General features: G+C 39.7%; 2 protein-coding genes and 1 long non-coding RNA gene across 6 annotated transcripts in view; 1 reads left to right on the plus strand and 2 right to left on the minus strand.

Moving 5' to 3' along the window:
• The window catches only part of LOC115687892 (uncharacterized), a 75,754-nt gene that overhangs the window by 50,126 nt on the left and 6,444 nt on the right, over window positions 1-19,184 (minus strand). The window lies entirely within an intron of this gene.
• Window positions 6,539-7,352, plus strand: LOC115687905 (uncharacterized). The gene is made up of 2 exons (XR_004006519.2): window positions 6,539-6,956; window positions 7,099-7,352. It is a non-coding gene; the product is annotated as an uncharacterized LOC115687905 (long non-coding RNA).
• LOC115687884 (calmodulin-binding protein 60 D-like) lies at window positions 9,742-17,369 on the minus strand. 3 transcript variants are annotated; one of them, XM_056315963.1, is made up of 10 exons: window positions 17,156-17,369; window positions 16,647-16,707; window positions 16,212-16,264; window positions 15,706-15,775; window positions 14,152-14,198; window positions 13,230-13,723; window positions 12,775-12,935; window positions 12,494-12,694; window positions 11,441-11,666; window positions 9,742-10,286 (listed from the first exon to the last, which is right to left on the minus strand). In XM_056315963.1, the coding sequence occupies exons 1-10, from the start codon at window positions 17,236-17,238 to the stop codon at window positions 9,811-9,813; spliced, it is 1,872 nt and encodes a 623-aa protein (XP_056171938.1). In that variant the 5' UTR covers window positions 17,239-17,369; the 3' UTR covers window positions 9,742-9,810. The 3 variants fall into 3 exon arrangements, with proteins under 3 accessions (XP_056171938.1, XP_056171939.1, XP_056171940.1); XM_056315964.1 differs by lacking the exon at window positions 16,647-16,707 and having other exon boundaries at window positions 17,156-17,290; XM_056315965.1 differs by lacking the exon at window positions 16,647-16,707 and having other exon boundaries at window positions 15,706-16,264; window positions 17,156-17,290.

A 19,184-nucleotide genomic window follows, 5' to 3' on the forward strand; every position in this document is an offset into this window, starting at 1 on the left:
AGCATTTCAACTCTACCTTTTAGTAGGAATAGCTCAAATACTGTTATGGTGGTAAGCAAACAGATTCTGAACCTCTATTCTGCATTAGCTTTTCAACTCTACCTTTTTCCTTCTAATATTGGAACCCAGGAACTCGATCTACTCATAAATCTTGATGATGTGCCCAGAAAAAATTTCACAACACAAAAGCCACGATAAACAAAGACAATTTCTGTTCCTCCAAATGAAAAGTATTAGTACCTCCGGACAAGATTAGCCAAGTGAGATTTTGAACGCTTCTGTTCTTTCCTGACCTTTTTCAAGTCAGATTTTACAAGCTTCAGTTCTTCCCTGACCTGTTTAACATTGACAATCAGTGAGAATGTGAATACTCTCAAGCATGATCTATCCCACTAGAGAATCCACTTTATATAAGTTCCATTCTTATCTCTAAATATTTTTCCCCTCCTCCCTCGAGCAAATGTAGTTTCACAGTTGATGGACAACATATATTAACAAAAGTTTGCTTCATTCGAATGGGTCACAATCGGCATTATTTTAGAACTGACATGAAGACGACATGACCAGCCTGAAAGCTGTGCCACAAAGTGAGGCATCATTCCTATTAAGAAAAATGAACTGTTGGGTACTAGGATAGTTCTAATGTCCTGCATCTGATCAAAAACAGACCAGCAAATAATCTTACCACTCTCTGGATTTCCTCTCCGGTCAAGCAACTCTTGGGCACATCATCACTTTCAAGTCCGCTTGACGTCTCACTGTAGAACCATAATCAGTCCTTTAGGAACCATGTTCGCACGAAACAGTAGGCAAATGGATGAAAATACATCACTCTTCACAATATATATATCACGTACTCGTATACGGTTTGAGAAGATGGATCTATATCTATGCATAACACAACAAACCATGACTCTGCATATCTAGTTACGACACTGATGTGACCTAAACGGACAAAATTTTCCGACAAGATTAGGCAAGCGAGAAACATTCTGAAGAAGAGTCGCCGAGAGGAATGCCGAAGCGCCTGGAGTGCGAAGAGAAGAAGAACCTCGTTTTATTCGACCTTCTTCCAAAAGAAAAGAAAGAATTTGGAGATATTACCATCGGCGGACATCAAAATCCAAAACATATTTCATGCGATTCTGTAAAGGCTTAAGCTTTTGGTTCAATGCGGAATTGGGTTTCTCGTGGAATTGGGATTCCAATTCCTACATTTTTCATGTTTGAAGAGAAATCGAAAGGTGAATTTGGAATTCACGTGGATTAATTCTCAAAGATTGTCGAATTGGATTACCTAGCAATAGTTAGTGTTGAAATTCCAATTTCATATTCCTACGGCCACAAAACTATCAAAGTCCCAACTCCATGACCGTCTCCGCCACCGCTGTCGTTACCGCCGGTCGCTGGTCCCCAATAGCCGTCGTGGCCAGCCGATATTGTCGACCACCGGTTGCCAGCACGGTGAGAAGTTTCTTTAGGCCAAATTTTTTTTTATATCCAAACAATTGGAAAGGAAAGAATGACATTACTGGGAATACAAATCTACTCCAAACAGCTGGTATAGATGAATAAAGGTGGGCAGCTTGAATTGAACGGAGCTAGTCTCTGGTTCATGGAACCCGAGGTCCAAGAAAAAATAGAAGGCATTGCGAAATGCACGGACCAACTAAGCAGAAGTAAGAGTGTTCATCCAATGTTAAACAGAGATTAGCAATGTCGTGATAAAAAATAAAAAGAAAATAAAAAAGATCAAAGAAAGCTCCAAGAAAGAACCAAAGATGCATACAATCCATGGAAATGCAAATCGCAGCAGCAAAAATAGTGGGAAAACGAAGAGATTACTTGTCGGATGGATCAAACGCTTCCTCTTAGAACGGCCTGTCTTGCGAGATCTTGGAGTAGGTTTAAGATTCGCTCCTATGCTTGTTTTGTCTCTTTCACTCGATCAGCAGTTTAATATATATATGAAAGAAGAAGGAGAACAAGTATGAGATCGGAGTATATGGACGAAGAAGTAGTGGGGTGGTTCACATGTGCCTTGGCCAAAAATGATCGGAGTATATACATAGGTGTTGGGTTTTGAAGGGGGAGAGGTGCGAAGTGGGAGACATGTAACTTTCCGAGAAACTTCAGGTTACATTAGCAGAAAACATTGAATTTGTGCATGTTCCTAATAAATGAGTTATTTTTAGCCTTCAACGCAAGTTTAAGCTAAATCCTTTTGAGCTGGACTCCCGATTGACATGTAACATGCTCGAATATCAATTATCATCTGTGTGCGGCTTTGAACAAATGACTGATAAATTAATTTAATCGCATCTAATCATGCATGTGTCATGGGCCAAGTTAGGCTTTCTGGATCGTTTCAAAGATCAATCGCTTGCTCGCCCAAATCATAGAGAGAGAAATTTAGAGAGAAGAGTTTTGGAGAATGCTTTCTATTGCTCAATTGTTTCATGCATACAAATGAAACGTCAGAGTCAAAGGCGCTGGAAATCTCGCTCCCCATAAGCCAGACTCCTGGCTCCTTCACCAACCGCACAAATATATAACTTTAAATTTGATTACGGGCAAAATGTCGCAACATCATAGATCTATGGCTGCATTTAGTATGTGTACAACATTCTTACACTTTAGTTACAGACTCCAGGTTGTAAGGTTGTACTGCACAATGGGTGTACGGTCGATGTGTGGCATGGAGAGAGATACTAGTGGGGTATCTATAACTGTTTGATTCTGAATTGTCATAGTAGTATGCATTTCGCCTAATTTACAAAATTTTCTAGAGGCAACTCTATGGGATGTCATACCAAATATTATATGCTATGGAACCGTCATTGGATTTTGTTTTTTTGGATTAATACCACAAAAAACCCTAAATCGGTACATCTGTGACAAATTTATCTCAAATTAATTTTTTGACTACCAAAAATCTCAAACTGGTACACATGTGATAAATTTATCCCAAACTAATTTTTTGATCACCAAAAACCCCAAACCGATATACTTGTGACAAATTTTACCCTCTGTTAAATTGGATTAATACCACGAAAAATCACAAACTAGTTCACCTGTGATAAATGAAGGATAAAGCTTATGGTAGCCATTTTGCATGCCACAAGAGGAAATTTCTATGGTACAATGTTGCACCATACATGGACCCCTCGAGAGCATTTAGCCCTACATACCTACAATTTTGATCAGTCTTCTTGTAAAATTTACTTCTGCTACTTTTGTCGATAGTTACTAGTTTGTAACTCAACTTCATCAGCAAACTAACAGTCTGGATGAACGCAGAATATCGAGGGAACTTAGGCTGCGCATAACAACCATTCTGTGCCCGGGAACAAATTCTGATCAGAAATGATTATTTTTTATTTTGTGCTCGGGAACTGATTTTGAGCATTTGAAGGCGTTTGGTAACGGCTCAAAATTTCTATTCCTGAAATAATAAAAGAACAGAAATGCGTTTGGTAACAGCATAAAATTTCTTTTTATTAATAATATTTAATAACATTTTAAATATTTTAATATTTCTTTCTTTTCTTTTTTTCTTCTCCTCCTTCTTAGCCATAGCCGGTAAAATATTTTTTAATTAATAATACTTTTATTAAAAATATTTTTTTAAATTTTTTTTTGGCCTTGGCCGGTAAAAAATTTTCTTATAAATAATTTTTTTAAAAAAAATTTACTAAAAAATATTTTATTGAAAATATTTTTTTATTTTTTTTTCGCCATGGCCTGGTCTCTGGCCATGGCCGGTAAAATATTTTTTTATAAATATTTTTTTTATTAATAATATTTTAATAAAAAAATATTTTTATTGAAATTATTTTTTTTATTTTTTTTTTGCCATGGCCTGGTCGCTGGCCATGGCCTGTAAAATATTTTTTTATAAATAATTTTTTTTTATTCATAATATTTTTATTGAAAATATTTTTTTTATTTTTTTCGCCATGGCCTGGTCGCTGGTCATGGCCGGTAAAAAAAATTTTATTAATAATTTTTTTTTATTTTTTCGCCATGGCCAGTAAAATATTTTTATTAATAATATTTTTTATTAAAATATTTTGATCTCGCCAGATACGGCGAGGGTGGCCCTCGCGCCGGACATTAAAAGCTATATTAAAAACCAAGAAAAAGAAGAAAAAAAAAATTGATTCTCATTTTTGTTCTTAGAATCAAGAAGCTACTTTTTTTTATTCTTGATTCTACTCCAAAACTGATTCTAGGCACAAATTTGCAAGAATTTGTGCTCAGAATCAAAAAATTAATCAAACGGATTTCTATTCCCAAACTGATTCTGGGAACAAAAGAACAGAATCAAACACTATTTGGCAAGTTGCCATGCGCAGCCTTAGCATCATAATTTAACAGTGCTATTTCGACCCAAAAAAAAAAAAAAACATTAACAGTGCTATGTTCTCTAGAATAGCTTCATTGCCTGCGGATAGCAGCAAACAGGCAAGACTTGGCACATAGCAGTCGATGGACATGATCAAGTAGATAAGACTCAGTGGACATGGACGCGATAGAATCCAAGTGCCCTCTTTGAATTGATATACCTTGCATTCCTTACGTGTGAAAAAAACCAGAGAACATTTGCAGAAGGATGTTAAGAGAACTGAAGTGGAGAAACAATTTCCGATGGAAGGATCGGTCAGCTTAACAAAGCGTTAAACGAAGCTGTTCAATACACAAATGAATAAAATTATCAACAATGACAGGGTCCAATAGATAAGTAACTAGTATGCCTTCATCTAAGGAAAAAATTGCCATCGATTCTATCGGACAGTAGAAATCCAAGAATCCTCTTGCCCAATGCGACAGTAAGAACGATCAAATCAAGCCTGGACTTCAATTTTTTTAAAAAATTTTTGGTTTTTTGGTTCTTTTAATTTTCTTGATTTTTGTTTTTTTTTATTATTTTATTTTAAATTTTTTTAATTTTTATTTTTTAAAAAAATTTTGATTTTTTTAATTTTTTGATTTTTTTGATTTTTAATTTTTGATTGTTTTCATTTTTTGATGTTTTGATTTTTTGATTTTTTGATTTTTTTTAAATTTTCGATATTTTTAATTTTTTTAATTTTTTGATTTTTTTAAATTTTTTTGATTTTTGGATATTTTTAATTTTTTGATGTTTTGATTTTTTTATTTCTTGATTTTTATTTTTTTAAATTTTTATTTTTAAATTTTTTATTTTTCGATTTTTTAAAATTTTTCGATTTTTTTGATTTTTTGATGTTTTGAATCTTTTGATTTTCTTGATTTTTAAATTTTTTTTATATTTTTTTGGGGTTGGGTGGGGGTGTTTTCTGAAAGCCAGGCTTCAATCGGGGCGGGGAAATATTAAGTGAGTTTAATACTCTACGTAGGCAATGCAGCAAACCATCCATAGGTCGACACCTGGCGAAGCGGGCCCACCGGTCAGATTTCTGAAAAGTCTCTGACTCTCCCGTCTTCCCTGCTGCGTTAACGCCATTACTGCTCTCCTTCTTTCACTCTTCATCACGACGTCTCTCTCTCCCTTCCTCCCGAGAAAACTTGTCTCCACACGGCTAAACTAAACTGCTCGCTCACTCTCCGCCCTACTCTATCTTTCCTCCGCAAAGGAGCCCCTCTAGTCGTCAACCACGCCGCCGCCTCCACTTGTTGCCTCCGCCGTGGTCGGGATCGGAGTCGGACGCGGCGGTGTGGTTGACAGCTAGAGGGGCTCCTTCGCGGAGGAAAGGCAGAGCCAATGGGGCTTCGGGAGGCGACGGCATAGGCGGAGGCGGCGGCGTGGTCGGGATCGGAGCCACCGATGGTGCCTCCGGGAGGCAACCGGCGGAAGGCAAATTCAAATCGCGTGTGTTTGTCAGAGAGGGGTGCTGAATAATTAAACCCCAAGAGAAATTATCATATCACATTAATCAAAACTACTCATCAGCACCAACATTCACAAGCAACCCTCCACTGCACAAGACGCAATTAACGTGAATGTGGCGAGAATGAAAATTTTTGCAGGGGTGGAAAGGCGCATGACCATAGAACAAGAAAACGAAGAAGATGGCTTGTGTAAAAGATCAGTTCCGTCGAATTGAAAAAAAGAATTCAAAACCCATTTTTAAGTAAACGCCCCCAAAGAACACGGCTTTTCTCAACTCGCTCTCCTCCTCCATACTGGGTTTTTCCGTTCGGAGTCAGCGTGCTGTCCTGGGTTTCTTGTGGGGATATTGGTAGGATAAGAGATGTCGTCCACGACCTAGTCGGAGCTCTCGGATTTCGGTAGGCTCGCCGAGCAAAACCTGTCTAGGTCGCCAGAGAAACCCGCCATCAACTTCTCCCAGACGTGCAGCTTGCTGAGCAAGGGCACTCTCGGTGGGAGAGGAGAAAATATTCAGTGGTTGCTGCTCACCACGTCACCGGCCCACATGGCATATATGAACTTAGTTGGCTCCACTCAGAGAGTGACACATGTCGTCTGACATGGACATGGAAAGAAAATAAAAAATTAAAATCCAAAGCTTTCTCCTTCTTTTCCCTAGCCGACTAGTGGACTGCAGAGTGGGTGAAAAAGGACAGAACAATAAATGATAACCCGCGTAAAACTCCCTCTCTTCTTTTCAATTTTCAGGAGCTTGTACCTTCTATACCTTCTCTCTCGCCTTTTACGTTTCTAAGACTCTCTCCCTTCTTTTCTTTTCTTTTCAAGAGCTTCTTCACCTGCTCTCTCTCCTCTTTTGCGTTTTCATTTTACCATTGAAAGATGCAGAGGTGCTCTTTCACGCTTCCGATCACTCAGTACTTCGAGTGCTCCAAACAAGCTGGTCCGCTCTTACTACTCTTCTTCTTCTTCCGGGGAGTGTGGTCGTCCGCAGCCACATGTCATTTCTGGTTTGTCTGAAGAGAGACATCAACGTCGTCATCGTCATCCTAGTGCTGCTCCTCTTGGTGTTCCTCCTCGAAAGGTTGGGTTGCCTTCAATTTTGTTGTAATATTCAAGCATAGGTCATGTTACGAAGATATCAGTAACCTTACCAATGGTGTGCCAGTGTTGATTTTCTTTTGTCAATGTAAAAATTGTTATAACGGGATCCGTCTCTATAGCAGGTAAGAGTGAGGGAAAAGTGACTTGCGCATGTCAAGGAGCCAAGAAAGCAATCTAGAACGTGCAACGGTGACTCCACAGAACCGTCAAAGGAATAGCGCTACGAGTAACTGGCTCGCAACAAGATCAACAAGACTGTCAATAAGAAACAGAAAGATCGACTCATTTTTTTTTCTCTGTTCTCACACTCTATCTTCCCCTCTCTCTTCTTGGCTTCTTGTGCTGGGGTGTGTGGTATAGAAATGAGTTTCCGTCATTTGACTCGTGTTATCTGTCTCTTTGTCACCAAGTTCTGTGTTTTTTTCTTTTTTTGGGTCTAAAGTTTCTTTTCTGTTGTGTTCGGTGCAACAACTAAGGAGAATAATCACAAAAGGAGTGTGACAGATTTTGGCGTTTGGGAACTGGGATTACACAAACAAGCTCCCGATCACTCGGTACTTAGAGTGTTTTCATTTTACATGGTAAACGACATTTACTTACTCGATTATCAATCGCACTTGACATACTAAAAAAGATTGAAATGAGGAGGCACTTGACTTGGTGACTATGGTTAGACTATCAATTTGATAATGGGAGTTTACCCTTAATTGACTTTACAAAATAAAAGACTTTATGTTCTTCAATGTAATATTTCTTTCGTTTCTTTACCTGGGGGATTGATTTTGCAAAAGAATGATCGCAGAAGCATTAACAATGGCAGATGTGTAATGGGAGCCTAATTTCGTCGCAAATATAACGGATACCACAAGGTCATAGAGCGTCCCAGAGTTTTGTTTTTCCCAGGAAAGCACTACATCGGTTGTTTTCACAACATCGGACTTCTAGCTGTAGTGAATCTATTCTCGTGACATGATAGCTTATGATCGGTGGTTGCTAGTTTACTTTTCTCGCAATGGCCTTCACGAAAGGTCATCAGCAGCTTGGAATGCGTTGGCATTTTTGGGATGCATCAAACATGAGAATTGACATCTTTGATATCGTGATGTTCGACATCTTACTCAATGTCACGGGCATTGTGTCAACATCCAAAACTGCTATGAGAAATTATCGTTTTCTTTGGATGCAATAGTTGCACGAGTGGATGTATGAACGGACGGTGCAGTGCAAATATGGGCTTGTAACCAAAGTGAAGCTCATGAGTTGCTGCATAAGTTGGAAGAGAAGGAATTGCTGTTCGAATCAAACTACCTGCAACTACAATAACAAGTCGTCCTGCTTCGAAGTTTGATCCCATTCAAGTTCAGAAATCTAACTTGGGAAAGTTCTCCCTAGTTGAACCAAACCAGATTGACAATTTCAATTTGACCTGAAACCAGTTCGAACTGTTCCATGCTCGAGTGTCGACAGTAGCAAAATGAAGTCTACTCGTTAGGCTATTCAACTCGACTATTTCGATCTCTTTGTTTCCTCAATTACTAAATTTCAAATTATCCATCGCTATCATCCAATTGTAAAGCTCCTAAATGAGTACATTAAGAATGACCACATGGCTGGAGTGTAGCCATCTTGGAATCCAGAAATGTACTTCTGCGTCCTCAATCTATACTCGATGTATATATCAATTCTGTCCACAACTTTTCGGCAAAAAACAATACCATAATAAAAGAAACTATAAGTGTGAACGTTCTTGAGTTATCACTAGCACTGGGGACGATGAGCTTAGCTGAGCAAGCTGGAACAGACATCTTGAGATGAATCCCAGCGTCTTCTTCTGAACCAATGCGAGAAGGAAGGTGTCAAGGCATTCATCAAAGCCACAGTCTTCGTAAATAGATCAACCGTATAAATTGGAGGCGATTAACTAGGGAGCGAGAGAGAGACACTGAACCCCTTGGTGGTGCGAAAGAGGTCGGGAAATTTTGTAGAGGAGGAACACCAAGAGGAGCAGCACTAGGATGACGACGACGACGTTGATGTCTCTCTTCAGACAAACCAGAAAATGACATGTGGCTGCGGACGACCACACTCCCCGGAAGAAGAAGAAGAAGAAGAAGAGCAGTAAGAGCAGACCAAGCCAGCTTGTTTGGAGCACTCGAAGTACTGAGTGATTGGAAGCGTGAAAGAGCACATCTGCATCTTTCAAAGGTAAAACGAAAACGCAAAAGAGGAGAAAGAGCGGGTGAAGAAGCTCTTGAAAAGAAAAAAAGGGAGAGAGTTTTAGAAACGTAAAAGGAGAGAGAAGGTATAGCAGGTAGAAGCTCCTGAAAATTGAAAAGAAGAGAGGGAGTTTTAAGCGGGTTATCATTTATTGTTGTGTCCTTTTTCACCCACTCTGCAGTCTACTAGCCGGCTAGGGAAAAGAAGGAGAAAGCTTTGGATTTTAATTTTTTATTTTCTTTCCATGTCCATGTCAGACGACATGTGTCACTCTCCGAGTGGAGCCAACTAAGCTCATATATGCCATGTGGGCCGGTGACGTGGTGAGCAGCAACCACTGAATATTTTCTCGTGGGAGAGAGAGACATCGTGACGAAGAGTGAAAGAAGGAGGGCAGTAACGGCGTTAACGGAGCAGAGAGACGGGGGAGTCGGAGATTTTTCAGAAATCTGATTGGTGGGCCTGGCTCGCCACGTGTCGACCTATGAATGGTTTGCTGCATTGTTTACGTGGAGTATTAAACTCACGTAATATTTTCTCGTTGCGGAATTCCGACCCCTCTCTTCCTGACGAAGAAACCCCACTGCACCACTGCCTTTTATCTTGAGCCCGGCCATTCAACACCTTTGCTGGCCCCAAACATAACCGTCGCCCCATGGCGGGGTCTGCAAGGACGTGTCGTCATCTTCTTCTAGGCTTGCCAACAAGTAGTCCACCCAATCATCTGCACCGTTGAATTGGAAGTCTCCCATCACGTGATTGCCTTCAGGAAAAGGAGCGAATGTGCCACTCCATTGGTGGCTTGACGTTGGGGCATAGGGTGGCTCAGGGGGGACAACATCCTCATTTACTGTATAGTCCATTTGGCTACGCATGGCATACCGTGAAACGATATCAGGGGACTGTATTGGCAATCCGAAAGTAGCAATACCATCATCTCCCGGAGAAAGTACACCATTCAAGCGGTCTGCAGATACGGGCGATGGTGCAAAGAGAGGAACACTGTCATCAACTGGAAACTCCACAGCATCCCCACAATTGGTGTTTTGTGACTGTACTGGCCATGCCAAATCACCAGTTACACCATTATGTCCTGAAGAAAGAACTAGAACATTAATATCATTAATACAAATATGCCCATGTGAGTACAGGTCTACGATCTAAAATTTTTTGGAATGAACTGGTTATGGGCTTCTACTATTCTGATATCACGGAAAGTGCTGCACATCTCTTTAAATCTTTCTTGCCGCTGGTCTTTGTAATCTTTTAAGTGCTTCAATTGACAAGGCCCTTTCCCTTCACAGATTGAACATTTCGTTATCTCAATTTCTGGCACATAATTTTAACCAGCCAACCTTATTTTCTCATATGATTTTCAGTCACCATTTGATAAAAATGCACATATAAGCACGTTCCCGTGTGCTTATTACATCTGTTCATATCTACCTAGCGATGGCAATATCTTGTCAATATCCACTTTGCATCACCTAAGTCAAGGTGTTCATGAATATCTGCCCTCCCCTTCCCCAATCCCCCAGTCAAAAAGGCAAATGTCAACAACTAATTAGTTGCCACTCTGTCCATTTGGCCATACATACGTACATTCATATGTGGCCAAATGGATAGAGTGATTTGAATGAGGCTCATTTTGCAACAAATCACAGCTTACAGAATATATCTATTTGTGTATAATTAGCATTGGAGATTGACTGTTCTCCACATTGCATGTCCTTAGAGGTTATTTTGATCTTTCTACTCTTAAATCCTTGATGTCCAAGTTGAAGTTGCATCTCTTAAATTGAACCCTGATAAAATGAAGTACTAGATTATTGCTTTTTCGCCTTTGTACTGATAATCTATTATATTACTACTTTTGGTAGTGACCTGCAACAACCTACTCCTCTTGCTTGTTCATCATCAGTTAAGACTATTTCTGAGCATTTTTTGTTGCTTCTACAGACACATTACAAATGGGAATCCTCTGGATATAACTTACGAGTCCGTGCCAAAAAGGGGGCAAAAATTGGTCAAATCTCCTTGGATGCAAGTTCAATTGAAGGGTAGCTTAACAAATAAAAATTCTTCATATTATGTGGAACCCAAAAATCATAAGGATCTGGAACACATTGCTTTTATTTATCAAAGCTCAACAATCAAGTGAAAAGTCCTATTATCATCGTTATTTCACTGGCCACCTCTTTGTATCTGCTTAAAGGGAGAGATGGTTTTGTGTTTTAGAGCACGTACCTTCAACAGTGGAGCCCGCATTTGCCGGCGGAGCTTCCGGACCAACTGGAGCGGCACAGGTTCGTGGAGCCAAATAACATTGAACAGGGACGGGATTTCCAATTTGTCCTTCAATAACTTGATAGCTATTCTTCTGCACTGAAGCAGAATAGGTCTGACCATTGAACTCCCTAACATCATTCCAATTATTAAAGGCCGCCTTTTCTACAATTGTATCTCCAGGTTCCTGGAAGAAAAACACTCAGTATATCACACTAGCTGGACTAATGGAAGTAATTATCTCCAATATTGAAGGTACACACTCTGACTTCAAGCAACAATTTCTTTTTTCAGCAAGTAATATTGCATTCCAATGGATGAACTTGTACTCAGAGTAAGCATGTAAGTGCAGCACAGAGAAAGAAGAATAAAGAATAACATTGAAAGAACCTCAATTCACTTGAGGCCTATCGCCATCCATTCTCCACCACATAAAAGTCAGGTGCTCGAAAGATGTAATGGAGAGTACAATCAAGCCAAGGGTCCTCAGGGTGAAGATGCAAAGTTGATTGAGAAAGGACCAGTTGAGAAATAAAACATGCATCAACTTGTATTGTGCAAGTAATTAAGATCTTCATAGTTTTAGACTTGAAAAGTCATAGTTGCATCGTGAATGTGCTAATTGTCAAGGATGACAGCAAATAAACGGCTGAAAGTGCTCTCTACAGAAGGCCACTTAGATTTACAAGATCACCATCCTCAACTTTGCATTGCAAAGAGCGAAAGCTCAAAATCACTAGCATCTAGATTTTATTTTTGTTCTCTCCACATGCACTTCATATTGCTTTTACTGACAAGTAAAAAAACAAAGCATCTAGATGTCCAACCAACCACCCCTTTCAAGTTTCCATACCTCTGATCAATTCTAACACCTATTAAGCCGCACAGCTACGAGTAAACATCAAATTACTGATTACATAGATAATATGTGACATATTATATGAACTCAGCATGACGGTGTGTAGCGCATGGACTGGCTTGACAAAACTCAGTAGGAACTCCTTAGTTACTTACCTTCTCTTGGGCAGAAAGTCGGTCAGGAGCAAAATATACCATGTCTTCGATTAGGCCGGTCAGTTGATGATCAGTGTTGAATACAGCATCATGCTTCCTCATGCCATTAGGATCGTCCAAATAAGTTTTCCATTTTGCGCTAGTCTTTGCATGATCGACGAGGGATTCCCAGTTCTTTGGTGTTATGCTCTTTCCAAGAACCTATGATGAGTGAACACACAAGACTTACGTTCTTGGTAGTCAATCAAACCATAATTGAGAATCATTAACTAAGTGCTTACCTGTCTCAGTTTCTTGGAGTCTGTAAACAGTTTCTGTAGAAAGTCCTCCACTTTATGTATTCCAGCTTCCATTAATTTTTGGTGAGATTTCCCATCTTTGGCAATCTTCTCCAACCTCCAGACCTCATCATCAAATGCAGGTGGATAATGTTTCTTGTTTGCTGTAAAATGAAGAGGACATATACAGTAAGGTCCTAGTCCCTATTAATTTAATGAATGGCTTCTGATAGTTGTGCAGACTCTCTCCTGAAACTGATCCAAAGTGTCAACATTTGCTAATAACAAAGAAGCCGATCATATTTTATTTATCAGAATTTTCGTTGGAGATGTAAAGGTTCATATGAAATGAAGCTCTCAATTAAAATATTGGAGACACGATGTCCGAAACAATGTTTATTGTCAGTCATAAACGAAGGACACGGTTTATGTACTGTAAAGAACTATGAAAGACTTACATTCTCCTCTATGTTCCTTGACCCGAAAGGCATCTGTTTTTGCTTCCCGGATTCGTGTATTCCCACTATAACCTGATGCCACCTTAAGCCCTATCCTGAACCTTTTACTCCTATTCCAGCTGGAATTATCCATAAATATCAGTTCTCCCAGCTCCCCAACACCTCCCTTGAGCGTCAATTGGAGATCTCCTGTCAAAAGCAGCCCCTTTCGTTCACGTTCTTTAACCACGTAGTTCTCAAACTCTTCTTGAGCCCAGTTGTCCTCATCATCATTGTTGAAGTCACCTTCAAGCACGACGATGTCCAACTTAATGGAGGATTCCAGGCCTGATCTAACAACATCCCCTGTATTTGCATTGATCAAGGCAAAGGAAATGTGAGCACCCCCCTCTCCTTCTAGTTTCTTTCCAGTAAATATAAGATCTGACAGTTTGGTTTGAATTTGAAGCCGTAAGTTTCCCACATCATTCTTTCCCATAGATTTAGCATTAGCCCTGCATTCTCCGGGGAAAATAACCATTAGAAAGAGCAACAGGTATAGAAGTGATAAATTGGAAAAGTAATGACACAGAGAGACAAACTACCAAACATCTCACTTGGACAAGTCTTACTGCCAGGGAAACTACAAGGATAAATAGATGCATTGTCTCAGAGAGTATAACAATGCAATTTTTTTTAAAAATAAAACAAAACAAAATAAAATGCCGCACTGCTCTCAAGCTACATATGATTATGTTCTAAATTGGGGAATTGACAATTTGGCGCATGACCTAGTCATTCTGGCGTAACTTTCACTGAGCTCTGGCTGCCTGCTTTGGTGTGCTAGTGGTAAAGTCGGACCATTATTGCCCAAAAAATCAACAATGCATAACTGGTCAATACTACACAGAAAGCCAGCATCACAGGGGAAGTGTTTTTGTACCATCCAAGGTGGGGAGAGCGATTATTTGCAAGATCCGCTGTTTCCCTCTGTTCAAAACCACCAAGAGAAGAGTTGCCAAAGTTGGAAACATAAAAAAAAATGAAGCAGAAGGGAAAAAAAACCAATCCATTCCATCAAAAGGAGTTGAAAACTTCCTTCTTAAAAACAACTTATCAAACACCTTATTGAGACTAAGTTCTTCAGGCACATTTCAAATCAGTGTTTACCAAACAGCAGTTGTATATATAGCTTATATGAACAATTCTAAGCATTTTTATTATTCATTTTCATTCCATGTCAATGTAAAATGTTACGTGTGTTTTGGAATGGTTATGATTCAGCTTTAGGTGATAAAGCCAGAGTTGTGGATGTTAATGAGGCAAATGACTGGAGATGGCCTCCTGCAAGTTCTGATGATCTGCTTGAAAATTAGATGGCTTTGTGTGGGTTAATTGCTCCAAACTCTGGCTCCATAGACAGAGTGGTATTTACTGGATCATCTGGGGGCTCTTTCTCTGTAAAGGAGGCTTGGAAGCTCATAAGGAAATGTATGAACAAAGTTACTTGGCTTAAGCTTGTATTGTTTAAGCTTAATGTGCCAAATTTGGCTTTATAACTTGGCTAGTCATTCACAGTAGGTTGCACACATTGGATAGGGTGAAAACTTGGTCTGACATTGATAGCACTTGTGTGCTATGCGGACAACTTGAAGAATCTCGAATGCACTTGCTCTCTAGTGTGTATTCTCAAAGCAGATTTTGGGAACAAGTTTATAGCTACTCTCAATTCCTAGACCTGCAAGTGATTGGAAGGATGAATTTACTTGGAATGCAACCATTTATTATCTCTGGAGAGAGAGGAACTTAGTGAAGCATGAAAATGTATCCCCTCAAGTTTGTCGTGACCTTGATGCAGTTTTTTTTTTTTTCCTGTAAAAGTCTCTTCAGAAGCTACCATTCAGGAAGGAAATAAGACACTGCTGATGTTAAGTATTTGTGGACAAATTGGCGAGTTCTTGTTGGCTAACTTTGCTGCAATCTGGTGGCATGGTTTTTGAGTTTGCATCTTGTTTTCCTGGGTAGTATTTTGCTGTTGCTACTGGTAGTGTAGTTGGGGAAGACTATGATGTCATGTTGTCATTTGGTGTGTGGTGTCATCAGATTGAAAGTCAACTTCATGAATTGATCTCAAGTTATCAGGCTTTCCTATTATAATAGGTTGCTCAAAAGGATCTCCCATCCTTTATGTCGAGCAGGGATGAAAGTTTCCCTTAGTGATCCGACGGTGCTGACTAGAAGGACCAGATAAATGTTACTTTAGGGATAGCAGACTAATCTTCCCTCAGAGTTCACATCTACGGGAAGGTTTGGCACCATGCCTCGGCTGTATATGTGCAATGGACTTGTATGGGATGTGACCTCCCTTGTTTTTCTTCCACAGGTTGTCCAATAAAATGAAAATTTACTTATAAAAAAAGATGTGCAAAGTTCATGCTCAATGAATGCTGTTCAAACAGTCGAAATTTGGAAATTTTATAAACTCTGTTTATCTTACCTTTTTCGGAACAGCATTCTTGGTTGAGCTTATCCGTTGCATCATCTCTTTGAGAGCATTCTCCATGGAACTACACCATGGAAATTGACACCGGGAACAAATGATGTCTTGTGGACTTATTCGTAACAAATAGACAAATATCTATATGTAACACCTTAGTTACTAGTACATAAGAATGTCAGACCTAATTACCAGACTCATCAGATGCATTCCCTTAATCGACGGAAACAGAGAAAAGTCAACGTAAAGCTGGAATACATATTTATCCAGTACATTGATAGCAGAAGCAAGTAAAGTTAATTAGCAGCTATCTCCAAGTGCACCATCTTTTCAGTGATTGACAAAGAAATGTATGTGCAGGTATTACACTTTGCTGAACAGAATCGTGGATTGATGACTTATGATACTCGATGATATTTCTAGTTGGCGAGACAATACACATGGAAATTCTCCTAGAAGAATCAGTTGATGAAGATTTAGCAACAAACCAAATAAAATATATTCACCTTTGAAAGTATTCGGCCAAATCAGGTTTAGCACGCTCCCACTCTTCCCTGACCTGTCCAGCAAAGAGCAATAGCGAAGAATTACATTGCAATCTGTCATGTATTCATCTCATTCAAGTTTCACGTCACAGTTACTCTCATTGTCCTCCTTTGACATGCAAGTTGTCGTTGACCACATTTTCCAAGATTCAGGGAAAAAATTATGTCCAAGCCACTTCATTGAAAATCTGGATCTTTTTTGTGATCCATACAGTCCGAAACAACATGAAAAGCTCCTTACCAAAAAAAAAACAACATGAAAAGCTTAAATCATGTTATTAGTGGAAACGCTTCACAGGAAATGCATCCAACCGCTTTTAATCAAAGAGATCAGCAATTGGAGTACGATAAAGACTGTACTTTGTATGTCCAAGTTGGCTACTTTACTCAACTTACCACTCTGCGGACAACCTTCTCCATCAACCTGAGATTCCTCATGGACTGGTGCCATACTCGACTGTGTGAAGATCACCACATAAGTACAATCAAGATAGGACAATTTAGCGAACAGGACAGCAAAGTAACCCAGTAACAATAACAGCTCACAGGCTAGGTAAAAGTTTCCAACAGAATTTAATTCGAATAAAAAGGAAATACTGCGATTGGCCCGCGCCGAAATCGCATAACAGATTCGAGACGGGCAACATTGGAGGTCTTTAATGCTTCGTATCTAAGCCACAGCACAAACCCACGAACAAAAAACTGAACGAAAGCGATTTAGAACCGTCACCAGGCAAAAGCTAATCAGTCTTATACTTCAACGCAGGCTTTGCCTAATTTTCTCATTCCAAGAATCTTCAACTCAAGAATTCTTCATTGAGTATCCCTCAAGTAAAGCTAAAACCAACACCACCATCAAACAATCGATGAAGCATCGAAACGTGGAGAGGGAAGAGTGAACTTACCTCTTTGGAGCGATGCACGGCCTCTTGAGTTGACTTGGTTGACCTGAAGAAGTGGAAGCCAAAGCTCTCTTTCGCATCGACATGATTTTCTTTTCATTTGTGGAGCTTATCAAGAAGTTGGAAGGATTTGGTCCCCGAACAAACGGGAACAAATGTAGCAGAGAAAATGAAGGAGACGATGAACAGTTAATGCACGAACTGAAGCTCAAGCTCAAGCTCAAACTCGAAAGCAATGAGTACGTAATCATGGGAGGGTGTTCTATAATGTCGGGTCTGGTGTAGGCAAGGTCCATTTCCGGGAATTGCATCCGGTTTTTTTCTTTTCTCAGATTCTAAAAATTGACAAAAATTTCGATTTGATCTCTTCTTGACTGCTGCTTGCAAATAATAACCATAAATGTGCGTTATAGTTGTTTATTGAGAAAATTTATGTACATTCGAGGAATGTTGTAGGCTAATTAATTTGGCTCTTCATTAAATTGACGATGACAATAAAAAGATTATCGTTGCTTGATTTGTTACGTAATTTTTTTTTGTTTATAATATAATTGATGACAAATCACGATAACATTATTTTACGATTCTGTTATCATCACTTTTCGACACGCTTGTAAGCATACATTCATTTGTTTATATATCGTACACCTTTCAATGCACATAATATTAAAAGAGGATTTTACTTAATCGGTCACCAGTAATAAAAGACGTGGATAGGACGCGGATGAGGGTGCTCCATGCTCCATCCTGGACAACGAATATCAACAAAAAAATTTCCATTTGACTAAAACTTTCCTGAGAATTAGGAAATTAATCGTGACCAGATGGAATTGCCCTGGAAAAGGTCCATCGACAGTAACTTGGAAAAGTTGTCTTCTTAGTTCATGGAGAGAACCAACTTCAATTGGATATGGAAATTGTACAAAGAAAAAAGAAGATGACGAATGCGTCTGCACATGCGGTCGAAGTCGGGGTCCACTCGATTCGCCTTTTTTTAATCAACACCCACGGCGACCTTGGCATATTGACGGAACCTTCGATCGCAATTCAGTTTATCACATATTATATGTCGTCTCTGGTTGCCTTTCTTCCGGCATCTCCTCCATCCGCCGGTCTCTTTCTGTCTCTGTCGTGGCCGTCGAACTTCTCTAGCTGACTCGAGTCTCCTCGCCAGTTTGGATGGTGGTTGTTGCCGTCGTTGTTGCTGTTGAAAGAGAGAGAGAAAGGAAGAGAACGACGTACATGCAGCGGCGTGACGGACAAGGGGAATTTTCCGCGAAAATCAGGTCCTGTCAATTTTCCTGGAAAATTCTTCATGGTTCCGGTTCGTATGATGTCACGGCCACGCCCCGCGCGGGGCGAGCCCAAAAAACCAGCATGTTAGGTAGTTTTCAGACATTATATTGCTCAGTAACTATGGGTCTACTGCTACCTACCACTACAAAAATGATTTGGTTGAACCCGGAAATTGTAACGTCTTACAGGCCTTCTGGATCGGACGGGATCGATTACGTGTCGGCGGATGATCAGACTCGAAGGATTTTTCAAAGGCAAAAGTTGTACATGGGACCGGTTTGATAACCCAGTTAGCTACTAAAAATTTATAAGTTGAGCACTTAATGAGATTAAGATTGTTGGAGAACTTTAAACAGAATCGACTTCGATCGAACCAAGAGGGGAGTTACTTCAAAATCAATGGGTTATATAAAGTCGATTAGGAAATTAGTACTTTCATTATTTTTTGCAATTTAGGGTTTCAAAAATTAGGGTTTCCTCACCATGCACGCATGAAAATAGTTGGTCTTAGCAAATATCTGAGGTACGATGTTCTACCGTCACGGAAATTGAGTTAAGGAGGAACAAGCAAGGGATGTCGCCTCCTGGAGAACAAAATACCCAACGTACAACATTTTTAAAGGTTAAACTCAAACGAGCGGGTAATTTCACTCCCCATAAGCTAGATTTCTGGCTCTTTCACCCACCGTACAATTAGACAATCTAAATTTGATTACGGGCGAAGCGTCGTAACATC

Source organism: Syzygium oleosum, unplaced genomic scaffold, assembly GCF_021117445.2.
Source record: "Syzygium oleosum isolate NSW1041296 unplaced genomic scaffold, Sole_v2.1 Sole_v2.11, whole genome shotgun sequence".
NCBI classification, from domain to species: Eukaryota; Viridiplantae; Streptophyta; class Magnoliopsida; order Myrtales; family Myrtaceae; genus Syzygium; species Syzygium oleosum.